The 26,257-nt window shown below is 41.9% G+C and overlaps 1 protein-coding gene across 1 annotated transcript in view; it reads left to right on the top strand.

The window, feature by feature from the left end:
• tle2b (TLE family member 2, transcriptional corepressor b) overlaps nucleotides 1-26,257 on the top strand; it is a 74,397-nt gene that overhangs the window by 10,254 nt on the left and 37,886 nt on the right. The window contains exons 2-4 of the mRNA XM_035647513.2: nucleotides 77-174; nucleotides 1,854-1,917; nucleotides 16,610-16,654. Of these exons, the coding sequence (XP_035503406.1) occupies nucleotides 77-174; nucleotides 1,854-1,917; nucleotides 16,610-16,654 (207 nt within the window). The remainder of the gene's footprint in view (nucleotides 1-76; nucleotides 175-1,853; nucleotides 1,918-16,609; nucleotides 16,655-26,257) is intronic.

The raw sequence follows: 26,257 nt of genomic DNA, 5'->3' as shown, positions 1-26,257 counted from the left end.
CAGGCACTTTCACACATGTGCACCCCAGCATCCGTTCTTCATGCCTTCTTTCTCTCTGTCCCTTCTTTTTTTCCAGGTCCCCTTGCAGCCTGGCCAGTCTTTCAAGTTCACTGTCCTGGAAACTCTGGACCGTATCAAGGAGGAATTCCAGTTCCTCCAAGCTCAGTATCACAGGTAAACACAAAATATTACTTTGCACATTGTACATACACATACACATATTCTGAAGTTTACAGAGTGTGTTTGTAACTGTACACGTACAGTAGATAAACTACCTACAAGAATGAACCGGGTATAAATCTTATGAAGAATCATTCCCTTCCACACTTTTAATACAGTGTATTCTCCATTCTCAATGAAACAATTATAGAAACAACACATTGTAATTCAGTTCACTCGAAATGGGTGTTAAATTCTCAAATATATGGACAAATAAATATAATATGACAGCATGTTATTGGTGTCCTTTAATCTTTATTACTACACTGGGCGTGCAAAATATTGAAGACTGATAGTGTGTTGCAGCCCTTCATACATAATTCTGTCTCAGAGTGTTACACACATCCACTCAACTAAGTCTATACATCATCTTCAGGTATACATTTATACTAATAATATAATTAGGGAAATCAATATAGGATCATCCTATGTTCACTCAAACAGTTTATTTTAAATGCCCCCTTTCCATTCAGCATTGTTTTAGTTTTTTTAAGTACAGAGAGTTCCAGTTTCTCCTGCGATATTAATAAAATTAAACAAATGTTTTGTGTAATCTTAAAACTCCATTATTTCTGCTAGTTGCCCTTGCCAGTACACTTTGAAACAGTGCAACTGAAGTTGTGAAAATTACAGTTTGCATCAAACCGAATATAATGCAATGCAGGTCTTTTTTTAAAATTTCCACAGCCGGAGATCACTAATGGTCATGCTATCATATGGCTGACCAGCGGTGACCTTGGCTGAGAGTGGTACACCATTGTAGGTTAAAGCATTCAGCCTCTGGCTCACACCTCAGTGGGCGTGCTGCACTGCCTGCTGTGATGCAGCAGCACTACTCTACTGTTGGACTGGTGGATCTCACTGTTACACATATAGACGCATTGCAAACAACATTAAATATGTTTTTCGTGTTCATCATTGTGGGATTAGTGTCAAGCACAACCAAGCGAATCACAGCCAACTACCACCACAACACCTTAGCTTTTCATAATGATAAATCATCGACTTTGCTTGACCTTTTCTGATAAAGTGTGAGCTAAACTCAGACACACCTGACAGTATAAACAGCCCAGAGCAAATACATGTTAACGATACACATACAGCGTAGCCTTCCCTGAACAACCTAAGGATTCTTAGAAGCTTGCATTTGAAAAGCTTTTGTCTTATTTAATCTATTATTGACATATGTAATGCATTTGAAAATAACCAAACCTGAACCTCAACAGAGACTAAAGAACAGCCCAACAAAAAGGCTCAAACTGACCTGAAACCCAGTTCTTGTCAGAAACCAACTAAGCTCAACAGCAAAGCTCTACACACACACAGGACCTCCACAGCCAGACCCCCTCCCACATGCGTGTACTGTAGGTGTGATGAACCGCAGTAGAGAAAGAGACACACCCTGCTGGCTGTTGCTACCAAGAAGATGATATTTTTCAGCGTCACTGTCAGCAGTAATGTGTAGCCTGACAGTCTAGAAATAACAGTTTTGGTTACCACACATATCCTTAAACTGTGTTTGACCTCTGCAATATATAAGCTTTGTGGGAATTGTAATTAATTTCAAATGGATGCAAATACAACATTTAGTCCATATGTGTGTGTGCGTGTGTGTGGTGTCTGTCCTTGTATAGCCTGAAGCTGGAGTGTGAGAAGCTGGCCAGTGAGAAGACTGAGATGCAGAGGCACTACATCATGGTGAGTCGGATCAGACCTTTACTTGAGCTGCACTGGGACTTGTTAGACTGACTGAGTCATTCAGATTCTGAATATTGTCTCTGTGCTGTCGATCAGCTGGATTGATGTTGTTTATTGTTTCTGTCATTTAGGAGTAAAAACTGTCTCTGTCTCCACTAAGCTATTGTTCTCACTGTTTTCCTCAGTCCTTCTCTTGAGATTACTTGCTCTTATCATCACTTCAGTTAATTCATTTATTTCTCTCATTTTATTTACGCTAAGATTAACGTTAGTCATTTATATAATGAAAAGTAATGCTAAAAGCACAGTGTATGTCTTCCAAACATACATAAATATATATAAATGATTGCTTTTTGGAGGTAAATAATCTATCTGTAACACGAACGCGAACACAGTTTGACTAAACAAGTAAAAGTGTAAAGTACATTTTTCTCACGTACACAATTTATCTTGCTCTCTCATACCTCTCCTGGATTTGTATTTTTCGTTTTCTTCACAGCCTTCCCTGTATTTTTCATCCTTTAGACCCACTATTTTGCTCAGTCTGTCTCCTCTTCCACTCTCTTTAAGTTTCCTCTCGTGCGCTAACAGACTGAGCTCCCTCTGTGTCGTTGTATCTGTGCGACTAAAGGCTCACATGTATCGTAAGCCTTCGTCTGTGGTACAAAACCCACACAGAGCCGACCAGAATACGATATGCACCATCTGCTAAGCTGCTCGCATTTCATAAACCTGGGAGAGCAGGCGGGATCAGGGCCGTAAGCTAGATAGACACACAGATGGAACGACGGAAAGAGAAAGAACCAGAAAGGCGGACAGACACGAGTGTGAGAGAAAATCGAGGCCGACAGACAGGCTATCTGGCAGACAGACAAAATGTATATAGGAGCACACAGACATGCAGGCAGGAGATAAACGGATAACACACACACGCACACACACACACACACACACACACACACACACACACACACACACACACACACGTTCTTTGTTCCTCAGACTCCAGCTTTTCCTAATTCTAATTCTTGTTATATCTGATGATGTAATAATTGCGAAAATAATATCAATATCTGTCAAATATCACATTCTCCAGATAGTACATCGACATTACATAATGAAATCAACTGTTGGATATTGTTTGAGCATATCTCCCCTTTAGAAAAGGTGTCAACACTAATGACATGGAGATAACACTGTCAAACGTTGCAGTAGTTATTCTTATGACCTGTGTCAGTTAAAGAAATGAAAAAAATTAATTTGTTAGTAGCGGTGTAGTGGTATTTGTTTGCGTACCAGAGCGCACCTCTGAAACATTCAAATCTGTGCATACACACACACTGTGAAGTTGGGGCTAAAGTTATGTATACATTGCTCAACTATAATGGGCCGATCAAATGTGACACGCACATAATTAATAGTGTCATGTTGAGAATATTACATGGCAGTCAGTCAAACATTAACAAAGTAATATTTGATGATACCCTGGGTTTTCTGGGTTGTAATTAGCTTCACATTAAGCATCATTGGCAAATGAACACAAGTAGTTTTGGTTTTGAATGATTTAATCCACCTAATTGTGCCGGACAAATGAAGCCGTATTGGAAACATCCATTCTGAGGAAGAGTTGCAGTTCAGGCAGAGGTCAAGCTCATCTGATGGGCTGAAAACGTAGCTCAGCAAACTTTAATTTCCAGCGGGCATTGTGGAAGCTGCACAAGCTGTCTGAGTTTAATTAGCTGGCGTTGTGAGATTTTTTCACAAAAACATCACAAGAAACCGTCAGAAGAGTGAATGATGAATGATAGGATTTTTTCTGCCTTTTCATCTTTACTTTTTTTAAACATCATGCAAATTGCAAATATTCTATTACCTCACTGAGAGAAAAAAAGTGGTGCCGTGTCATTCTGGTGCACTACACCTATGTTTATAAGCAATATCCAACCCTCAGGTTTTTTGCTAATACAACTTTACCTTGGTAACTATATTACACATAATACAGCAGGTAATGTTAACCTGAGGTAGATGTTGCTTTTTGTATGTGCTGATTTTATTTGAATGCTCTTCTCCGCTTATGCTTCTGTTACACAACATTTAATGTGTCACAGATTTAAGCTGTTTTTTATCACAAAAGTTATGGTCTTACTTTTTTAATTGATAGTTATTCTCACAACAACTGCAAAGCAACACATTTGTACATTTGCACAAACAGAAAAACTTGTTGTGGTTTTGTTGAGGATGCTTAACTACCCAAACATGAAGCCTCAACTGGTCCTCAACAGAAGGACATTAAAATAGCCTCACTGTTCGAACTAAAGGGACACACACACACACGCACACGCACACGCACACACACACACACACACACACACACACAGAGTTAGATACATGTGCATATAAATATGGTGCAGTGGAGAACACACACAAAGAAAGAGAAGACCACAGGTCTCTCAAAAACAGCCACTTCCCTGATCTCAGACACTCCTCATTTTAGCTGTGGTGTCAAACAATTACTATGTGGAGCATAAAGACAACCACCTTCTCCACTACACCCGACCACCTCCCCACCCTGAGCTGTCCATAGATGGACCAATGGATGGCATTTGATCAAACTTAGTTTATACACATTCGTTGGCCTTTGCGATGTTCAGTGGCCTAACCACACTGCCTTGCTGCAAAAAACACGAGTTATGCTAGGTTTAAGCTTTAACAGTTCCCTATGGCAGGAAGTCATATGCAGATAGCATACCCATGTACAGTAGGTTAGCATTGCAGATCAGCATGGCGAGTACAGCAGTAGTGCGTGCGTAATGCCACTTCATTGGCATAGTTCATAAATGAGAGGGAAGGGAGTGAAAGAGAGGCTCAAAGGGAAAGATAGCTTGAGAGGAAAAAAGCTCAGACTGTGTCAGACCAAAAAAGCAGGGAGCTGCTGAGGGAGGGAGAGATACAAAAGGAGGTAGAGATAAAGAGAATAAAAGAGGAATGGGAGAGAGCGATAGAGAGGGAAAGAGAGGGGGAGAGAAAAATGCTGAAAATGAATGAGAAAGAGGAACCAGGGGATAGCATTGCAGAGAGGGGAGTTGGAGGTTTGTTAAAAAAAAAAAGATGCTGTGAAGGGATAAAATAGAGAGAGAGAGAGAGAGATAAAGAGTGCAAGAGAAAGAGAAAGAGATAGTGATGTGTTTGTGTGGGGGGGCGTGAGAGAGAGAGAGAGAGAGAGAGAGAGAGAGAGAGAGAGAGAGAGAGAGAGAGAGAGAGAGAGAGAGAGAGAGAGAGAGAGAGAGAGAGAGAGAGAGAGAGAGAGAGAGAGAGAGAGAGAGAGAGCATGCACAGACACGTAAATAATGTGAAGCAACAACGGCCTCGCTGCGCCCACAGAGGAGATAACCCAGAAGGCTATATTTAGCTCGTTAGTCCTGTCATCCATACTGAGGCCTGTTTCCACAGGCTGGGGCTCTGCTCACCACGCTGCACTGCTCCTGCCTTTACTATTCATCAGTTGTAAGCTCTTTCAATACCAGGGTGAGGGGTTGGAAAGTTGGCAAGATGGTTGTGAGCAGGATTATACGCAGCCGATGCATGTGGAATCTTTTGGTGAACTTTTGAACACTTTTAACACCTGAGAAGACGAGGCAGTTGAACAAACCATCTTCATTCATGAGAAAGTACTGTTACCTTGTTATAGAATCACAAAGTCTGTACCGGGAGGAAGTTGGTATCATCGCTCTGTGTCTGCTAATCATGATCAGGAAATTGAGGTAATGGTGCCAAAATATACGGAAAATGTCCACAATGAATTTAACTATTGAAGTGGAAGTCACACACTAATGAAACCAAAAGCAAAAAGCTGAATTGAGCCAATAACTTCAGCGATGTAATATTTACTGGAGAGCTGTATTTCTGCACCAGCCTCTGTGCAACAGAAGGTGTTAGTTTTCCTCTCATGCGCAAAATATCCCGATGGCACAAAACTTTTCGGAGTTTGGAAGTTTAATTCCCTCACATTTACTACTTTAAATCTATAGCTGGCAATGAGCAAGTTTGACTCATTTCACACTTGCAGAAATGATGCCATAACCCTCTCAAATTGCTCCTGTGTGAGGAGTGTTGCTGCAGAAAAGCGGCAGAGCCAGGTTTGGATATACAGTAGTGTATTTGTGTGTTTGGCAGACCCCCTCCCTTTAGCTTTTTGGATGGAGTTGATGTTTTAATATTGTCTGCTCTACTAGACCGGCTCATGTCTTTGTTTGTGTAGAGAGACACTGGCAGTGTGTAACGTTAGTGGTAGCTGCAAACACGCACACAAACATCAAGTCGCACACATTGAGAGTGTGCGTGGGCGTCTTGCTTTTCTCTGGCTTTTGTATTTATAATTCATGGCTCTCAGATTTCACTGCTCTCCTCTATCCTGGAATTCCACTGTGTATTTTTAAATAAGGTTGCATTGTAGCCCCGGCTAATCAGGGGGCGTGGACGTGTCGGTCACATGTCGACACAAAGTGCAAGTATGACTCCCGTCTGGAGAGCTCTGTTCACCCCCTTCTGGCCTGCTTTTTTGAAATTACTAAGAAACAGAAAATCCAAAGTCACCAGTTCATAGCCTGATTATCAGACGGAATTTCCATCCTATTTCATTTTAAAACTCTGAATAAATCGTATTTGATCCGTGATTCAGAGGTTTGGGGAACGGGAGGTGGGCTGGTTCACCCTGGTGTATATTGGATATTTGTTGTTTGCACAGCTTGCAGTCTGCACCTGTGGGTCTTTATCTACCTGCTCGATGTGTGAAACTGATCCACAAATGTGTAAAGACAGTTAGCTGTAGTTAAAACTAACCTGCGCTGACCTTCAGTGACCATCATGTAAGTACTTTCTGCTTTGATCACTTTAAAGATCTTTACTTGGAGCCTCCTGCAGAGGGTGTTAAACAGCATACAAAAGCAAATTGCTAGTTAAACATTCATATTATGACTTAATATTACAAAATATATATCAGTTTCCTTTTAGCCTACATGTCTCTTCAATCAAACATTCTCATGTTCTTAAAGGATAAACTGGTGAAAAATCATTATTGATCAAAGAAACAAATAGTCTCAGACATCTTTGTTCAGTTCCATACACTGATGATATGATCAATAGTGTTTGAATTATTTTGTCCGGGCTTTGTATTTTGAAGTTGGTTTCAGTTCTGCATCATGCTTCAGTGTTTTGTCTCATGGCCGCCATTTGTTGGAACGTGTGTGTGTGTGTGTGTGTGTGTGTGTGTGTGTGTGTGTGTGTGTGTGTGTGTGTGTGTGTGTGTGTGTGTGTGTGTGTGTGTGTGTGTGTGTGTGTGTGTGTGTGTGTGTGTGTGTGTGTGTGTGTGTGTGTGTGTGTGTGTGTGTGTCCGTTCAGTACATCCCCTCAGGCAGAGATGAAGTGTGTATGTGTATTAATGTGGTGCTCTCTTACTCCACTCCCAGCTCATCTGTCTGATTCAGGCTGACACACTGTGTTCTCTTTAGCAACATTACAGTCGCAGACTGCTTGAGAAAGAGGGAGGAGAGTCAGAAGAGGGTTAAACAGAGGGAAGGAGAGAGAGAGAGATAAAAAAACGAAGAGAGAGAGTAGAGGTAATAAGGGAAGTGAAGAGAGAGACGGGGACACTGGGAGAAGACACAAGGACATTGGCAAAGAGACAAGAAAAAAAAGTAAGAAGAAAAACACAGAACAAGGACACTGACAAAGAAAAGAAGGTGAAAAGAAAGAGAGAAACAACAAAGACAAAATAGGGTGTAGGAAGATGTAGGAGGGATTGAATTGACAGAGGAGATGAAGGAAAAAAATGCAGAGAATTAGAGAAAGAGACAAAGAAATTAAAGTGAGGTAAGAGGGGCAGGGAGTAAGAGGGCAGATTCTGAGGAGGGATTGCTTCTCACTAAGCTAAACGTTGCTGTCTGATGGTGGGAGTCGGCCAGTGGGATTTAAGCAGGGCCAGATGTAGGGAAGGATTGAGTCTCTTTTAAGAGTCTTAAACCTGTCTTAACTGTCTGGAGCCAGAGAAACAAACAGGACTGGAGTAGGCATGAAGACGGACAGGGACTCCCTCTCTCTATATACAGTACACGTGTTTACAGATATAAACCCCTTTCAAACTCAAGGTCAGTGCCGTCCGGTTGTCCTGACTCTCCCTCTGATGAAACTGGGTGCAAGAGGAGCTGTAGCGAGTGTCTGCCGTGACTGATTTAGTCGTCACCCGCTGACAGGGCACAATGGAGAAGTCAGAGCCCGCGAACCTAACCTCTTGATGTGGGTTAGCACAGCCCGCTAATAAATGTTTTAACAGCCGTGGTGTGTGTGTGTGTGTGTGTGTGTGTGTGTGTGTGTGTGTGTGTGTGTGTGTGTGTGTGTGTGTGTGTGTGTGTGTGTGTGTGTGTGTGTGTGTGTGTGTGTGTGTGGGTGGGTGGGTGGGTGGGTGGGTGGGTGGGGGTGGGTGGGTGGGTGGGTGGGTGGGTGGGTGTGGGTGGGTTGGGGGCGGGCAGATGAAAGAGACAAGCTCACCCGAGAGACACAGATGAACAAGGCTTTGGTTTAGGTTTTTTACACCCACACCTGCGCACACACACACACACACACACACACACATAACTGCAACTGTGCTATAAACATGCTATAAAGCCACACTTGCCTAAACGTAGAATTGCGCATAGAAATGAATGTCCCATTTAGATAAATCACCTTGGATTAGACCCACTTTCTAAAGCTCATTTTAAAGTCTGCCAGCATTTTTCACAGAATGCATATGAGTTTGAGAGAGAGAGAGATAGAGAGTGTGTGTGTGTGTGTGTGTGTGTGTGTGTGTGTGTGTGTGTGTGTGTGTGTGTGTGTGTGTGTGTGTGTGTGTGGCAGCGTTGTCTGACACTCTCTCAACACCAGTGGGGTGGAGGGAGGGTGGGGCAAATGAAAGAGCAAACACTCCCCGAAGAATGGAGGAGTGGAAAGGAGGAAGGATACACAAGATTGAAGGGAGAAAGAAACAGGAAGAGAGAGAGAGAGCAAGGCAGCTTGTTGAGAGAAATGCAAGAATGCATTTGGTCTATGCTGCCCCGATGATGACAGTGCAGCGTGTCTGTTATTAGCGGCAGATACACATTAGATATGGGGCTGCGTTCGAGGAGTGGAACGTCAGTGCGATCAGATAAACAAGAAATTACACTGCAACCTCGTTTATCTAAAGTAACCTGCCTGCTCGACTGACACGACGAGCCCCAAAAAGCAGGCAGAAAAAAAATGTAGAAATGATAATGACAGTGAGTGAGTTGCAGGCTCAGTGTCATGCGTGTGTAAGAAAGTATTCTCCCATTCCCACGATTGAGTAATCAACACATCCACCTGTGCCTCCTTTTTTTTGGGATACCAGAAAAATGTCACTCTGACATTGCTCCTGGCGAACAAGAGTAATAACTCACAAGGCCGCTAGAGATCCGAGGAAAGGAGGGCAAGGGCTGGATGCATCAATCCAGTTTTTTGTTTCCTGATTCATAAGAATCTTTAAACTATGTAAAGCTCCAGAGATTTTATTCACCTCAATTACGTATACACTTTTCTATCAAATAGAGTTGCACATGGAAGAAAGAGCTTTTCATAATGTATTTGTTGTGATAGATAGAGCAGCATTGAAATTATAACATTACCTCAGCCCAGTGAATAACTCCAATCCAATCTGAATAATTAACATATAATAGTCTTTTTTAAATGATATGAATGCAACATTTTCCGAACTCAATTAGCTTTTAATCAGATGTTTGATAGAGTCTTATCTATACAGAGAAATATACTCAGTTCATACAGAAGATGCAACAACCATCCAGCGTTTATTACTTTACAGTTCAGTGAATCATTTATTTGTATTCATGATTTGGGATTTTCTGTCTTAGAATTCTGAATTTGAAAAGACTATGGTGAAGCAACGACACAATGTGAAATCATTACAATTCCACAGAAAATTCATAAAATATTGAATTATCACTTAGCCCAGCATTCACATTATCTATTAGTTTGTAGATATGTGCTGATACTGATATGAACACATAAAAAAAGAAGTTATATCGACAATAAAAGGAGTAAATGACTTTGTCATTTTCCTGTGCTCTTTCTTTGTGTCATTGCAGGTCTCATCATAATGTACTAAAGTATGTTACAATATAGTTGCTTGGCACAATGCATACCTGTATGATGTACATATACGTAGATGTATGAACATGTATGATGACATATGGATAAAAACATGCATGGTGTCTGCCTGGACATCATAGACCAGGTTTGTCAAACTCATTTTCACCCCGGGCCACATCAGCATTGTGGTTGTCCTCAAAGGGCCGGCTGTAACTGTAAGATATAAGGTATATATATAACTAGACATTGACATATTGTTAACTATGAGTTTGACACCCCTGCCATAGACTATCTTCTCTTAATATGTAACAGCAAAAATCTTTTTGTAAGGTGTAATCCAAGAATACTTTTAGTATTGTAAGAAGTCATGTTTACTTGACACAGACATTGCATAGTACACACGCACGCACGCACGCACGCACGCACGCACGCACACACGCACACTCGTCTACCACATGGGATTTGCAATCTGCTACTCACACATACACATTGCCCACATAGACAAGAGATCTTACACAGAGTGCTGGATGAGAACATATAAGGCAGAACTTCAGGCGTGTGGGGTGGGTCGGGGGGTTAATTGGATGTTGGGGGGGGGGGGGGCAGTCAGTTAAGAGAGGAGGAATCTATTAAAAACTGACTACAACAGTAAATACACAGAGTATATGACATTATACAGTACAGTTATTACCATGCTACGCTCTAGACAACAGGCAGTGGATGACCAACACAGCACAATATCACAGTGTATCCCATTATATTTGTTTTTTATTTTGGGGTCTAAGGACAGTAGGCTACTTGAACGTCTTAGTAAAGTATTCGTCTTGTCTACCAGTGACGCTGGTAACCTACACTGTGAGCTTAGATGTAATTTGTGAGTCACACAAAGTCGAGTTGTAGCTGAACATTAGTGTTAATTGTTAACACACACCAACACGTTCACACACTGCAAAGCACAGTTGTGACTAGACTACAGTCCGGACCAGACTTCCATAGAGCGTTGTCACTAAGAGTGCTGTGCAGCCTGCAAAACAGTACAACAGTCACTTCATTGCTGTCTGGCCTACACCCACAGGACAACTGTTACTACATTTCACTCACTTATTCTGCTATTTTCTGCCTCTTCACAGGAACATTTCACTGGTCCAGTCTGAATTGGTTGTATAGTAAGAAGAGCAAATGTCTAGCTGGAGCAACTTCCTGTGTGCAAGTGATGTCGAAACTTACTCAGTGTCTCGTAGCTGATTACCCAGCTTTTAGCCTCGTGTCACATGTTGGTGTTTCAAATCCTGATAATGTAACACTGCTCTCTGTCTGACGATCGCTTCTTTGTCTTCTTCAAGCGGAATGACTCAGGTTTAAAGTCCTGGCAGATGAAAAACCTTCTTAATTGTTGTGAGCTAGCTGTCCCGAGGATGGTCTGTAATTGACCTCACAGCGTTTAAGTTGGTGTAAAGGAAATTATCCTACAAGGACCACTGAAGAGCTGCAATCTCATATTGTTATCAGCAACAGTGCTGTAGTTCTCAAGTGGCAGTACAATGTAGGGCATTTCACTTGTGGCTCAAAAATGTAGAAAGGTAATCCATACATGCTGTGATGAAGTATGTAAGTATTGTCAAACTAAATATAATTAAAGCTTAAAGTAATAGTAAAAGTAATCAGGAGCAGCGACCGATATTTAACCATTTTATAAGCACCAGAGTAACATTCATTAAATGGGTTATAACGTACTGTAATGTTGCAGATGTGAGGATATTTAAGTGTTTATTAGTGCACAATTAAAGACTTTACATTCTACTATACTGTCGTAATTAGAAATTGGTGTAGACTCAAGTTTTATATCCTTAAGTGAAACTCTCCGTGTTCTTTTATTCATGACAGTCTCTCAAACTTAACTGGATTTTTTTGTCATTGTTACCATGACAACGAATGTCCAGCCCACCCGCTGCTAGTACTCCCATATGGCTCGTATCCGACTTTAGGGACAAGCGACCTGTGTTGTCCTTAAAGTTGGAGGAATTGTTGACATTCTACCGTTGTCGTCAAGACGCACTGTCTAGAATAGTTGTGCATTTTTCTTTAAATTCAGTGTAGAGTTTATTTTAGTTCTCTCTCCCTTTTGCCGTGGTTTTTATTGAAGCTGAAAGATGCATAGCTGAAGAAAAATGTCTGTTGACTGTACGTGACTTTGGAACGCACTGACGTGAATGGCATTTTTAATTAAACAGTCTCAATGGAACTTGATGGAAGTCAACTGAATGCCTTTCCACTCAGTCCACTGACTCTCAGAAATGCACAGTGGCAGCATCAAGGCTCCTTAACTTTTACTGTTGCTAACCCAAGCCCACTTGCTCTCCCTCTGGCTTTACAGAGCATTGTTCCCGTCATACCTTTATTAAATTCCTGTCCTTCTGGTTATATGCTGTCAGCTGCTTCCTTTTAGTCCAGAGTGGGGAGCCACTGAAGTGAGCTATGTTCTTGCAAGGTTGCATTCAAATGCTGGGCCCCCGGTATTACCACTAAGCCGCCACTGTAGTGGGCAAAAGTGAGGTACTAAATGAAAAGAGGATGTTGGAGAGGAGGGAATGAAAGAGAAGCGAGTGAAAAAGAAAAATAGAGAGTAATGGCAGAGAGGTGGAGTGGCTGATGCGAGAGATGGAGGGAGAATTAATAAGGAGAGACGAACAGGAATTGAGTCAAACAGATGGGGAGGGCCGAGGAGAGGTGTAATGATAGAGAGGTGAAGAGAGGGGCTGATGAGGGATGGAGACAGAAAGAGAGAAAGATGGAGGACAAAGAGAGATGTCACATGTCTTTCATGTTGAGAGGGCTGGATGAGAGGCACACATGGAAACAAAGGGCCAGCTCAAACATGTTTGTGGTTGAGTGCTCGAAGACATGTGTGTTTTCAGGTGTGTGCATACTTGTGTGAAGTGAACCGGAGTGCATTTTTACATGAGAAAGAGATTCCAAGATTGCACATGTGTCTGTGTCCATTAAACATATCTTCTTTTGTGTGTGTGCGTCAGGAACGGAAAGAAAGAAACAAAGTGCACTACAGACATGAGCTCGACGGAGGCAGAAAAAGGAAAATATAGACACAGCACTTGACAAGGACGAGAGTGAACAAATATACAAAGCGAATGAGCCAAGTAGAAAATGAGAGAGGGCATGAAATGGAGAGAGTATAAAAAGAGAAAGATGTTTGATAGAAAAGACTAAAATGAGAAGGGATGAGAGAGTAGAGTGTAAAGGACGGATGAAAATGATACAGAACCATGGGAGAATAACACGGGGAGTAGAGGGGAAGAAGGCTGAATAAGTGAAAGAAAGATAATTGGCAAGGAAGACGGTAAAGGCGTTGACAGGAGAGAGCAAGGGAGAATGCACCGGAGGGAAGGAGGTGACAAAGGAGACAGGACAAGAAGGTGACAACGAAAGGGACAGCACATTGCAAAGGACTTACAGTCGATGGATAGAGGGACAGATGGATGACTTGATGGTCATGGTTAGGGAAAGACCATGGTTGTGGTTCAAAGAAAGCAACGAGTGTTCTCCCATTCCCACGATTGAGTAATCAATACATCCACCCATGCCTCCTTTTTCTTGCGATACCATAAAAATGTCCCTCTGACATTGCGCCTGGCGAACAAGAGTAATAACTCACAAGACCGCTAGAGAACCAGGGTGGGGAGGGCACGGTCTGGATGCATCAATCCAATTTTTTTGTTTCCTGATACCAATCCAGCACCTTGACTAAAAGTATCTAACATTAATCTGGCACCAGCCCTATACTTTTTTCACCACATAAAAATAAAAGAAGCTGTAAAATTCCCTGTGTAGAAGCCATTGGAATCATTTTATGTAAAGTAAGTTGGCGGCCCAGCATAAATGAATGAAAGGAACCGATAGAAACACTTACTTGTGATAGTGAGATTGATTAAAAAAAACTATGTCATGTGGTGGAAACATAATATTTTGGTTAACTAGTCAATTTTCCAAACAAAAACTCAAATACCAAGAATTTGACACTTTCTCAGATCATAAGATGCAGAAACTTACTTTAAAAAACAACAACTTCTGAATCTGAAATCTGAATCATTATACTTGTACAATGTGATCTGGCAGTTCTTCACCTAATAATGTTCATAGCAATGAATTTAATTTAGATAAATGTGTACATACATGGATAGAGACAGACAAAGATAGCAAGTGAGTAAAAGGAGACAGGAAATAGACTGAAGAGATGGACTGAAATGGAGAGTGAGAGAACATCTGACAGCGAGGAAAAAGAAGGAAGGGAATAACCAAGGGAGAAGGAGGGCAGAGAGAAAAGACAGTGACAGCCTCTGAAAGATGGAGACGGGAGCGAGAGGGAGGGAGGGACTGAAAGAGATGGGGAATAAATGGAGAGAGAGATAAGAGAAGAGAGTGATAGAGTGAAAATGCGGAAGAGAATACAGAGAGGAAGTGAGAGAGTCGCTTCTCGCTCTCATCATTCAGAGCGTTGCTCATCTAGCGGCAGAGGCTTCCCTTTGTCACCATGAGGGATCCTTGCTGTCTGTTTGCTGCTCGCCACCAACGCCATTACAGCACATTACTGATGTACACTGATACTGATGCATCCCCTGATGCCCCTTCCCAAACCTTAACCATTAGAACTAAAAACCTGAACCTGACATAACCCCTGTTGTTGTTGTTGTATTTTGAGAGGGAGCAACACATTTTCACAAGTGAACACGTGCAGAGGTGGTGATGTAAGACATTTAACAAGCACAAACTGGTATATTTAATGTGCTGCTCTTTTTATGTATGAATGTATGTACTGTACAGTGTTCTTTTTTCTGAGGTACTGTCAGATTGATATTCGACTTTAACAAAAAATGCCAATCTTCATGTTTAAGAAACTAAAACCTATGAACTTGTGAATCAGCCAATGGGGAATGTAGCTGCCCCACCTGGAGAAACATTTTGCCTCTCAGCCCGGATTTTGTGCCTCTTGTACATTTTAATGCTACTATTCGATCATATGTAGTGATCTTCATTTTTACATATTCCAATATGTTTGTCAAATGGTTAAGTCAATTATTGTGAAAAGCGAACATTCACTTTGTTTCACACAAAGCGGGAAGAAGTTACTCAATGATGTGATAAAACCAAAAGTGTAAACCATGGAAGAATTGTATGATGTGGAGAAACACTGATCATATATATGTATCCTGCAGGAAATTCCATTCCATTTATTTCATTCATAAAACATGATTTTAAGAATCATTACAACGAGGTACTGCTGAACCTGCGCACTGTGGTTGTGTACAACATGCCAGGAGGAGACTGTGGATAAAACAGATGGAAATGTTCCCACGTGTGTGGACCAGGTTGTTTAGTAAAATATGTACGTTTTATTATACTTATACTAACGACTGTACAGTGTAGTTGTCGTCAAGTCGAGTTATCTTCACTTCACCTGGTTTCCTGCTGCCACTGCCGCCTCTCTGCTCAGTGTATGTGTATTAGCACTGGGCAAAGAGACTTTGTATTAAAAAAGGACCAATTATAGTCCTGTTACCACTGAGGTACATAGAGGTAATAAAGTTAGTGGCTGGACTTCAAGGAGATATCGGCTGTTTGGCTGGCAGTTGGAGCCAGATTGATCAATCGGCATATTGTTTCAGCTCTAATCTTCATAGTGACATCTGATCACAGGAGCTCTGGTACTTGGTTTGTCTCAGGTCAAGGAAAGTATTTTTCCTTTGCCAGGAAAAAGGGTTATCTGTAGAATTTTGCCGAACAAGTAACTTTTTGAACTTGTTGGCTGGATTTGCTCTTCGTGAACGTGGTCACACCTGACTCGCCGTAACGTGAGCCACATCACCTCCAGATGTGGTCTGGCCTTTTTGTTGGCGTTCAAGTTGTCTGTGTGCATCACCGTGCCTATTTCCCTTTAAAATATTCCAGTAGATTATATCTTGGTACCCGGTGAAGGGATCTTATACATTACTAGACCCGTGTCCTTTACAGCCACATACTTTCACATGTGTACACACAGTGCACAGTGTGCTCATTAAACATTACACTGTTTGGCTCATTATTCTGATGATCACCACCATGTGTAGGTGGTAAGGCACATAAACACACACACACACACACACACACACACACACACACACACACACACACACACACAAACAATTCAGTAAACACACACAATCATGCTCCTTTAGCTGCTGTACATAGACTGTAAAATCCTGTTCACGAACAAATGCATAACTCCCACCTATACATAAATACCTCATTATCTATTCACAGATGCACACCAACCTGTTATACTGTATACACTGTATACACACACTCACTCTCATCTTCTCACTTGCTCTTTTCGCTCTTTCATCAAACCTGCAGTGACAAGAGGCAGCATCTGCAGCTACGCTGAGCAACCGATGTTCAATGGGAGATATTGTGTAAGACTGAATGTTAATGTGTGCTGTGTATGAAATGCTAAGGTCTCTGTCATTTGTGTTTGTCTCCACAGTACTATGAAATGTCCTACGGCCTCAACATTGAGATGCACAAGCAGGTAAGAGACTGTTGCTGTGAATGTTTTTGTCTTTCATCTCGTCGTCCGTCTGATGATGGTGCTTGTATTCATGTGGCGGTCGTGTGTCTCATTTTCTGTGTAGAAGTTGCCTTTATTGACTAGTTGGGAGGAGGCGAATGTGTTCTTTAATACACTCAAACTTTGTATGCCAGTTAGTCATTATGTGTGGGCGGGTTTGTATTATATTTTTTGGCTGGTATCTTCCTTCATATTTTTTCATCTATACAGTTTATTTATTAAGCGCAGGATTCTTGTGTAGCATCACATCATACATGTGTGTTTGTATTTTTCTAGTCACCTAATATACAATACATTAGCAGGCTGGAGCAGGGTCTGTTTCTGCTTCTAAAATTTGTGTTAAGATGTTGAGTAAAGGGAACACAGGGGCTTAGTACTGAGTGATGGATGGATTTTATTACATTTAGTTTAGATTTTTTCATTTTATTTCACACAATCTAGCTACATTGATTAACTATATGTCTGGACAGTCTGTTCCAGTCTCTAGTGAGAGATGAAACAATTGCTGATGTGAGACTTCGTAAATAGCCGTACTGTTGAATTAGCTGGTAAGAAAAGCCTGTATATAAAAATGGACATAGTCTCCAGGTCCGGAGAGTGAAGCACATGCGGAGGCTTCAAAACGGCATCTCACAAACCTATGGATGACGTCACGGTGGATTGCCACTTGGCTGGTACAGATGGCAATGGAACATGTTTTACCAGGTATTACAGGGCTGGTGGTGACAGTCTGTCTAACTATTTTCTGCAGCATGTGGTCGTTGGTATTGGTTGGTACCATCACCCACAGGTTGATTTTATTTTAGCGGACAAATCCCACAACCAGATTCTTATGTTCTTGAGCGGATTCATGTTTTCAGTGTTTGTGTACTTAAAGTGGGATATGTGCAGTATGTACCGTTTCTCTTTGAATTCAATGCTGAACGTTCTGGGTTAGTTGAAGTGTTTTATTTAATTTGCATTAACCCAGCATTAGGGATTGAAAATGTCAGTTTACAAGCCTGTTGTTTGCTCAGGAGTTATGTTTCTTTTCTCCTCATTGTGTTTACAACATGGACTCTGCTCATGTCTTCCAGTGGACTGTCCACATGAGATGGCATGAGAGCGAGCTGTGTTTGTGTTCGATCTCTGGACATGTCAGTCTACACACTTGTTGCTAATTTGTTGACTGGGGTCACACTGCAGGAAAGAAAGGCAGTCAAACTGCAGACAGAGTCAGATAAATGTACAGACAGACAGAATCATTATCCAGTTGAATGGCACCTTCCTTAAAGGTGACTGCCTGCTCCCTCTTTCTCACTCCCTTTTTTGTCCTGTAATGCTAACTCGTTTTCCGCCGTTAGGTCAGACGCTGTCATGGAAGACACAGGGGGATTTAGTTTTCGCATTTTATGAGTTCCCAGCATGCTCGAGGTACGCATTTAGAAAGCAGCTCATTGTTTGAAACAATCTCTAAAAACACCCTCACATGAAAGCCTCTGCACTTTAACCTCATAATCATTGTGTCACTTAGCTATCAAGGTAATTACAGCACAGAAACATCAAACAGTGGGGCTCTGTCCAAATACAGAGTGCAGTGTATACATACTTACCTCTGGCTGAAGTTGTGCCCAATTAAATTGTCCAATTACTGGCTCTTTCAGACTGACGCGGTATTCATTTTCACGTCTAGCGCCCATTTTGTTTAAATAGCGAATGTACGTACACCCATCTGACAGCCCATGAGCGTGTTGGTCTTCAAACTGAGGTGTGGTCAGGTGCATTATTGGCACATTGCAATCTTGAGGCAGCAGAAAGCAAATGACCAACAGAGATCTGGTGAATAACTTTTGAAAGCAGGAAAACTCAAAGAGACTCCGAATAAAAAGCCCAAAACAAAAGGGATTGGGACATATTGATTTCTCAACCCCACAACACACAAAGCTATTGACAGAGCAATAATTAATAAATGAAGAGAGGATGGACAAAATGATAGAGAGAGGAGCAAAGAAAGAGACCAGAGCATTTATTGGAAAAGTTGTAGTTCAGTATATATACTCTAGGGATTAATACAATTCTATTACTCCTTTTCAAGTTAATGAGAACAAGTAGTGCTACTGTATTTTGTAGCTATTGACATTCACGGTTTGAATTCAATTGTAAGATAGAAACAAATGTGAATTTAGTCGGGACAAACCTCCAAGCAAAATGTAGCGAGAGAGAGAGAGGGGAAGAGATCTGGCAGCAAAGAGCAGCAGAACTGGACTGTCAGCTCTTGTCGCCAAAAAAGAGGAAATGGACTGGGGTGCTGGCTGCACCTCTGAGAGATGGAGGGGGGAGTAGGAAGGGGAGGAAGGAGGGGAGGTGGGGAAGATGACAGAGGGAGGCCAAGGAGGGGAGACTGTGGAAAATAGGAAGAGGGGGAAGGAGAGAGGGGAGGCAACGGATCGGCTGTGAGGATGACAGAAGGAGACCAAAGAGGAACAGTCAGGCGGATAAAGTAAAGGAAAAAAAGAAGAAGAAAGAAATGAAAATGAAGAGGCCTGGTGTCAGGAACCAGGGGATGATGAGAAGAGCGAGCAGGGGGGGTATGAGAAAAAAGAGAGGTAGGAAAATGTTGGAGCAACAGGGAGAAAAAGACAAGAGCTGGTAAAAAAAAGGATAAGAGAAGAGGTGTGTGAGAGTCAGTAAGAGACACGTGGTAGATGGTTAAAGAGAACTATCAGTATCACTGATAAAAAAAAAGGAAACAGGAGCGGAAATTGACAGGAAGAATGAAAAGAAGAAGGTAGGGAGAGTGTGTGATATATATAAAATGAAGAATCTGGCATAAAAAGGATATCAAAAAAGAGAGATGGAAAATAGAGATAGCACAAGAGAGAGAAAAGGAAAGACGAGGATAAAGCATGATAAGAGAGGTTGTAGGAAAGAGGATGCGACAAAGGGAGCGGGGATGGAAAAGTAAGGGAGACGGTTTGAAAAAAGAGAAAGATCATTTAGAAAAATGAGGACTCTGAAGATATAAGAGGCCGCAAGAAAAAGCATGATAGAAAAAAAAAGGCGGTTAAGAGAGAGAGAAAAAAACCCCTGAGAGAGATGGTGGGGAGAGGCTGGAAAAAAGTGTGAGAGCTGGGATGAGAGGAAAAGAGAGGGATAGAGATTAATTGAACGGATGAAAGAGAAGAGGGTAAACAGGAAGGATGGAGCATTAGAAGAGACGGATGAAGACCTCGGAGAACAGATGAGGGGGGAAAAGAGATGGAGGGGAAAATGAGGGCCAAGAAAGAAAAGCAATGGAGGGAAAAGGAGAGGAAGAAAAAAGGAGAGGAAGAAGAAAGGGGGGCAGCCTGAGAACGTGGGAGATAGGAGAGAGAGAGACATCAAGGGAGGGAGGGGAGCTTTGAGTTGCTGTCAGAAATAATGAATCATGAATAGATTTAACAGTATCTGCTCTTATTTCCTCTCCTCCTCCTCTTTCGCCCCCCTCCAGCTTCCTCCTAACATCCTGTCGAGATCACTGCTTTTGCCCCCCCCCCCCCCCCCCGTCTTTTTTCTCCAACGTGTGCTCTGTCATTATCAGTGGCTGGGCCATCTCATGTCCAGGCATTAATTGAGCTGTAACAGTCATCTCATGTCTTCCTTACCTTCCTCTGAGCCTCTCTCTCTCTCTCTCTCTCTCTCTCTTTTTTTTTGCTCTGTAGATTTCACACTTGCTCTTTATCTCCAACCCCCTCCTTCACCTCTCGTTCACTTTCGATCTCCCTCATTTCCTTTTCCCATTTCTCTCCCTTCTTCTTCCTCTCTCCTTCCATGTCTCTCTTTTTTTCCCTGTGCAGATGATTTTATCTGAGCTATGTGAAGGCGGTAGTAAGACAATATCTCCCCCCTCCTGCTCTAAGCTGTACGGACACATTGAGACACACACATATATTCACATGCCACATTATCTGACTTGGTTCACTGCCATTATCATATAATATCATATATAGCTGTATCCCCAGGAGGAAGGAGGGAAGCTATAAGGACTTTACACTGCTCTCCGTGGTTGTTCTATATTCATTGATATAGCACTTCTGGGACTGAGGTAGTTATTGCCCGTATCCCCCACAATGTGCAGAGGCACAGCGTGTATATCAGTGACTTTCTAATGCAGACATACCTTGTAGAGGAATATGATGATGTTCAGTATGCACTCTTGTAAGGAGTGTGGTGAATAGGTTGAAGCAAATTCATATTGACAGCTGGTTCTAGCGGTAGGATAACAGAACGATGGTGGGAGGCGATGAAGAATAGTAGCTTTGTTAGATTTGTGTCCAGCGAGACGCAGCGGCAGCCCAGAAACTTGTGACCCGAGTGCAGCCTGGGAAAATATGAAAATTTGAAAAGCGGGAAGTGAATGAGATATGATTTTCCTTCAAAAGGCCCACAAGAAGACAACCACAGCAGTACTAAACAGCAGCTAAATGGTCTTATCTGTTCTTATCTATGATCAACAGCACATTTTGGTGCACATTTTTCCCCCCCTATAGAATTCTGCATCTCTGGTTTCCCACAGAATTAGAGCATGCAGTTAGCTCTCATGAGCAACAGAGCCCAAGTCCCAGGTAAGAGTGCAGACTCCCTGTCCGCTGAGAACTGCATGACCCCTCGCAGGGACGAGCACACATTCAAACTATGATGAGGGCTGCCTACGAGGACGAGGATGGTAAAAGCTGTAGGGAGGATAATCAGATCTATTAATCTTACTGGTACATAAAATTTGTTGCAACCACGTGACTCCACCCAACATCAACCTGACCAGATAATTAATTAGCTAAAGAAATTAAAATCTGTAATATATTGCAGATATGCATACCTATATATATTTTAGAAAAATATTATTTTACTTTAAAATGGCGGTTGATCACAGATAGCAAGTGCTGTTTGGAAGAGGGAAATGCTTTGGTCTCTACACGGACTGCATCTATTGCAGTGAATGATGATATGCAGTATACATACAGGTATGATGCAAACTATTCTACGTGCAGGCCTAGCAAACTGAAATGACCTTGGAGTTGCAAATGGAAACTTGCAGTGAAATGTGTATTGGCATGTACACACATACTGTACGTCTTTACTGTTTCCGAGGTAATGGGTGTATGCAGCAGTAGGGTCCATTATTTCGGTGCTGGGATAATGTCCCCTGTAGACCCCCGGGGGCCAGCAGCGAAGCTACTGGGGCAGAATTTCAATAACTGCCGAGGTGAGTGTGTCTCAATGACTGGGACCTGACAGTGCGTCACAAAAAATGGTCAGATGCCTGTGAGGTTTCACCTTTACACTCCCGGCGAATATTCAACACATTGCCTTCCTATCAAATTTAAACACCCCGTATCAGTTTCCTAATTTCACCTGAAAAGGAAACAGCAGTGCATGAAGAATGCATGTTGCATCATATAGTTACACTCCTCAACAGCAATTCCTCAATTTTGTCACTGGAAACAGGAGAATCCTGTCTTTGACTCCAATTTGGAGCAGCAAATTGTGTCTGCCCATTCATCTTTTGCAAGATTGAAGTCTTTGTTCAACAAACATTTTGAGCAATGATATTTTTCTTTCACAACTTTTTCCCCACAGTGAATTAAATATCAAGCCTTTGAAATCAAATATCATATCATTTTTTGACCATGAATTGTTTCATTCAAGTATTTTTATTGTTATTAAAATTTGTCATTTCATGCCATTTTTTAACTGGCAGAAAGAAGAGGAGACATTGTGTGTGTAAGCATGTCCTTGAGATGGATAGTAAACCTCCTGCTGGTTTTAAGCTATTTAGGATAATTACAGCATGAGATAAAAGCCTGAAAATGTGCAGGTTGGAATTGGTAAACCAAACTTAAAACACCAACACAGGACTTGGATAATACACTTTATTTTATTTGGAGGAATCGTGAGGTGACTGAGAGCTCGTCCACTGCACGTCCACCTACACCTGCAACCTGTACCTATTGGACGGTACTAGCTGTCAATCACACGGTATCCATGCCCCTAAGCCTACCGTGCATTATCGTCTATTTAACTTTAAATGGGACAAAAATTACTAAATGAACATAATGTTGTATTGAAGAAGACTTGAAACTAAAGATTGAGACCATAAACCCCTCGGGAAAATGTTTACTGATGTAATTTTCCTCATAGTCTTCTATACAAACAGCTTCTTTTTAAAACCTGTAGAGTCGCCCTCTGCTGGTCAATCAAGAGAAAACAGGTTTCATGCACTTCCACATTGGCTTCACTTTTGGGATTTGGTGACCACGTCTCTTTATTCAGTCTATGATTAGAATGCTTTGTAGCCTTGCAAAGCCTTGGCTCCTAAACCTAAGGATGAGACTTGACTGAAATCAAGCCTGGCCATTGAAGATGTGTTATCATTTTATACTACAACAAAAAAAAACAATAATTAGGAACGTCAGGTTCACATATCATAGACAGGATATTATAAGGATCAGTCTTATCATATATACAGACAGCCTTTAACATACTGTATCAAAATGTCGAATGGAAAGACACTGCAGTTCACGGACCAGGCAGGATATTATAGGAAGCTGTGTTTGATAGTCAGGATGCTCGGCAGCCAGGCTGTTTCCCCTGTGGACTCCTGAGGACAGATGAAGCAGCTGGCTGTCCTTCCTTCCTGCTCCCTCCTTTCATTTCACCACCACACATATGAGGCTGACAGTGTCTGTGTGTGTGTGTGTGTGTGTGTGTGTGTGTGTGTGTGTGTGTGTGTGTGTGTGTGTGTGTGTGTGTGTGTGTGTGTGTGTGTGTGTGTGTGTGTGTGTGTGTGTGTGTGTGTGTGTGTGTGTGTGTGTGTGTGTGTCTGGGTTTTTGTGTGACAGAAAAGAGAAGTCTTTCTTTTGCACTTTTGTATAGTGTAGTTCTACTGCAAACAATGTTGGCCTTTTTTTGGCATTTCTTTGCAGTCATACAAAAAATTAAAAAAAAACCTTAAAACTGAGTTGAAAAGAAAGTGGATGCTGAAAGAAAAACGAGTAAACAGAGTGAATAAATAAACTGATAAAATGAGCAAAACAGAAACGGGAAGATCAAGACGGAGAACAAGCTAGAGAGGGATATCGGACGAGGGGATGTTTATCTGTTCGCGTTGCATTAATAAAAAGTGTGTGTGCATGAGCTTATCTTTCTGCCTAATTAGACCGAGCTGTCTAGCCTTTTTATGCATGTGTTTTTGCACATGTGTGCTGTGTGTGTGTGTGTGTGTGTGTGTGTGTGTGTGTGTGTGTGTGCATATGTTGGTATGTTTGGCTGAAATTGTGACCTGAATCCTCGTCTCATATGGGAGAGGGGAGGGGGTGAGAAATAGAGGGAGTGGCGAAGAGTGTGAGCGAGAGATGCCTTCATTTCAACTCACTGCTTTGGTTCATAATAGGATTGGGCTTCTCTCCCTTTTTCTCAATCTCACTCTTTCCATCCCCTCTGTCTCATATTTTCTCTCTCTGTCATTTCCACCACCCGGTCGATCCATAATTCTTGAGTTTAGTTTTTTTTGTTTTTGTTTTACTGGTGTCATTTAAAAGGCTGGATTAGGACAACCCTGCATATGTGGGTCAACCAGACCAGGCTTTGGGCTTTGGAGAGGTCAAATGAGATTGTGTGTGTGTGTGTTCATGGTATGTGTTTGCACTCTCCCTGATCAGTGGTGTGTGCAGTCCCTCTTTGCACATGTAGCATCTGTGCCGTGTGTGTGTGCAGCTTTGATGTCTCTCCCTCTCCTTCCTTCTCTCAGTCCTTCGCTTCATGCCATGTGTTTGTGTGCGCCTGTGCATACATGAGTAACAGAGCTCATTTGTGAATGAGGCAGAGAGAGAGAGAGAGAGAGAGAGAGAGAGAGAGAAAGAGAGAGAGAGAGAGAGAGAGAGAGAGAGAGAGAGAGAGAGAGAGAGAGAGAGAGAGAGAGAGAGAGAGAGAGAGAGAGAGAGAGAGAGAGAGAGAGAAGGATAGTGTGTGATATGACCCCTTTGGAACAAGAGAAAATGAGTTGATAAAAGGAAAAATAGTGAAAGATGAGATGGGAAAATGAGTGTTTAAATTCCCAGGGAGCTCGCCTTTTAGTGTAATAACTTTGTCGCTCTGGCAGAGGAGCTCTGTGTAATACACAGACTTTATTAGATTATCTGTGTGTGTTTGTGTGTGTGTGTGTGTGTGTATGTATGTGTGTGTGTGTGTGTGTGTGTGTGTGTGTGTGTGTGTGTGTGTGTGTGTGTGTGTGTGTGTGTGTGTGTGTGTGTGTGTGTGTGTGTGTGTGTGTGTGTGTGTGTGTGTGTGTGTGTGTGTGTGTGTAGGCACACTTTTTGGTTTGAGTTTTAAACCCTTGGCTTGAGGACATTTTGGCCGGTCATCACCTTCTGACACTCCTTTCTTCAAATTACTTTTTGATGATTAGGGTCAGAGGTCATGGCTACAGTAGGTATTTAGCTGTGATTAAAGTTAAATTACCGTTGGGATGGGGAATACATTATGTGAATGTATGCCCTCATGAAATAAAATAATTATCATGAGCTTGTGTGTGTGTGTGTGTGTGTGTGTGTGTGTGTGTGTGTGTGTGTGTGTGTGTGTGTGTGTGTGTGTGTGTGTGTGTGTGTGTGTGTGTGTGTGTGTGTGTGTGTGTGTGTGTGTGTGTGTGTGTGTGTGTGATTCAAATCAATCTTCATTTGAACCGCACAATATTGACTCATAAAATCGAAATAGATATTTTAATTTACAGTCTATGGCCTTTTCCTACAGATATGTGAAGCTTAAACCGTGTTAGTCTCACGTGGCCATGTCTTCTCACACAACAAAACCTCCTCCACTGACGGCGCCACAAAGCTGGAAGGCAGACGTTTGGTTGTAGCATATTAATGAGCCTTTGAAAAGCCATCTTTCTCATAGACGCTGTACGGGCATATAACCGTGCACAAGAAAACTACAACGGACTCTTTTATTACTGCACCAGGTTGGAAGGTTCCTTGTACAATTTGCTACATTAGTTCTATGGTAATCTCTTTCATATCCAAGCAAAAAATAACTTGGCGTGACATTTTGTTTAGACATTTGTGGTTTCCACACTGTATTCTAATTCATTTTGGTGATCCCCTTTTCCCCTTAGCACCACCCTGAGGTCCCAGTTTGTGATGTGGGGTAAATCTGTGTCAACAGTCATTTGATGTCATGAAATTTGGTTCAGATATTTACATCTGTCTAAAATTACTGTTAGCCTGCTGATGTTGGCATTTAACTTCACATTGCCTAAGTCTGAACGTGCCATTAGAACGTCGTAGACTCATAGTCCTCTCACGTTTTAATCCTGTGCACATGAAAACATTTAGCCGTTAGGCTTGTATTACCCATTGAAATAATGTCATCACTTGGTTTTAGGAGTAGTTATCATCATAGCGACTGCCACTGTAGGGATAGGTCATGTTTCCAACAGTGAAGGAAAATGAAATGTCATTTTCATATACAGTGGGTAACCATAAAGAGGGGACGCATGGTGTTATCACAGACAGTACTGCCTGTACCCTTGGTATGATTTGCACTGCAGCA

This window comes from Scophthalmus maximus, chromosome 13 (assembly GCF_022379125.1).
Source record: "Scophthalmus maximus strain ysfricsl-2021 chromosome 13, ASM2237912v1, whole genome shotgun sequence".
Classification (NCBI taxonomy): Eukaryota; Metazoa; Chordata; class Actinopteri; order Pleuronectiformes; family Scophthalmidae; genus Scophthalmus; species Scophthalmus maximus.
This window is presented reverse-complemented; position numbering and strand designations above follow the sequence as displayed.